This window comes from Merops nubicus, unplaced genomic scaffold (assembly GCF_000691845.1).
Source record: "Merops nubicus isolate BGI_N331 unplaced genomic scaffold, ASM69184v1 scaffold49242, whole genome shotgun sequence".
Classification (NCBI taxonomy): domain Eukaryota; kingdom Metazoa; phylum Chordata; class Aves; order Coraciiformes; family Meropidae; genus Merops; species Merops nubicus.
The window spans coordinates 1,426-2,969 of NW_008593817.1; the positions used below are offsets into that span (position 1 = coordinate 1,426).

A 1,544-nucleotide genomic window follows, 5' to 3' on the forward strand; every position below is an offset into this window, starting at 1 on the left:
ACCTGCTCTTTAAACCTCTGGATGCCAGCGCTTCCCAAAGCGAGCCAGCTCCTCCTGCTCGAGGAGGGATGGCTGCCTGCTGCCCAGGCAGGGCACAGAGCTCCAGGACCTTGTGCTGACAACAGCTTCCCACCAGCAAGTTATTGCCTCTGGCTGGGGCTGTATGGTTTGGGTTTTTTTTCATTGCAAAGAGGGAAAAACAAACAGAAAACCCATGAGTGAGGGAGAGGGAGGACGGTGCTGGCCTGGCTATGGGAGCTGCTGAAGCTGCCACCCCGGCAAGGCAGCACAAAGCTGCTGGATGCTGTGAGTCCCAGGGCCCGTGTGCAGGAGCGAGGAGCCTTGTTTAGTGCCAGCCTTCTGGTGCACCCCCTCTGCCCCCCTCCCTCAGCCCTGCTTGGTGCCCGCCCCTCACCTGAATGACTCTTCGACTCAGCCCCGTCATGTCCGCCAGCTTCTGAAGCGTTTGTGCGTCGGGGTTGTTGTCCTGAGCAAACTGTGCCTGCATGACCTGGGCAGGGGGAGAGCAGAGAAGGGGTCAGGATGAGGCCAAGGAGCCACAGCCCCTCCAGCACCCCCGGCCCAGCCTGGCTACCTGCAGCTGCTCGGCGGTGAAGGAGGTGCGGGCTCTCTTGGCCGGCTTCGGCTGGCTGTCCTGCTCCGAGGGCACAGCCCCCTCCAGCGGGATCCCGTTGCCTACAGTAGAGAAGCCCCAGGCCACAAACCTGCCACGGGTCAGAAACTCCCCTGCCCGCCTCCCTCTCTGCCACCCCCACGTGCAACATCCGCTGGACTCGGGGAAAACACACCTCACATCACAGCATGGGGCAGCAGCAGCAAGAGCAGAGCCAGCCCTGGGAGCTGCCCAGGGCTGCTGAGCCCCTCCGTGCACCAGGAAGGAGACACCACCAGCCCCGAGGAGTTTGCCACTGAATTAAGAAAAATGCAGCAAGCTGGTGGAAGCCACAGGGAACGACGGACGGGGAGACAGCAGCAGGAAGGTGGATGGCAAGGTGGTGTGTGAGGAAAGCAGTGATGTCCCACTGGCCCTGACTCGTGGTCACCAGTTCACACCGTATAGCAAGCCCCGAGTAGGGCGCCCTGCCTCTGCTGGGCTCACCACCATCCATGACTCCTGCCCCATGTTGCTCCCTGTGACCTCATCTTCCCCTACAGACACTGCCTCCGTCAGTGGTTTCATTTGCTCTCAATATTTCAGTGGGCTTTTTGCTCTTTTCCTTGGCCCCAAGTCCTCCAAATCCATCACGACTTCCTCCTGGATCCCAGAGCAGCACCATCTCCACGGCCTTGGGGTACCAGTGGCTCCCTGCAGTGTGGTGCCCAGGCTCTGAGCAGCAACACCACTGAGGGAGGATGTGCCAGGAGGGGACTGTGCACCCGCTCCCCAGGGACAGCATCGGGGCGAGCCCGGCCGCGCTCGCGCAGCTCCGGAGCCTGTGAGGAGGGCAGCTGGAGATGGGGTTCCTCGTCCCTCCCGGGGCACTGCTGCAGCCCGGGCTGTGCCCAGCCACTCTCGCTGGCGA

The 1,544-nt window shown here is 62.4% G+C and overlaps 1 protein-coding gene across 1 annotated transcript; it reads right to left on the reverse strand.

The window, feature by feature from the left end:
• Positions 1 to 415: 415 nt before the first annotated feature.
• LOC103768397 (LIM/homeobox protein Lhx6-like) lies at positions 416 to 696 on the reverse strand (the record flags this gene model as incomplete). The annotated part of the gene is made up of 2 exons (XM_008935539.1): positions 416 to 511; positions 596 to 696. Coding segments are annotated over 2 exons (197 nt in total), but the record flags the coding sequence as incomplete, so codon positions are not given.
• Between the last annotated feature and the right edge of the window lie 848 nt (positions 697 to 1,544).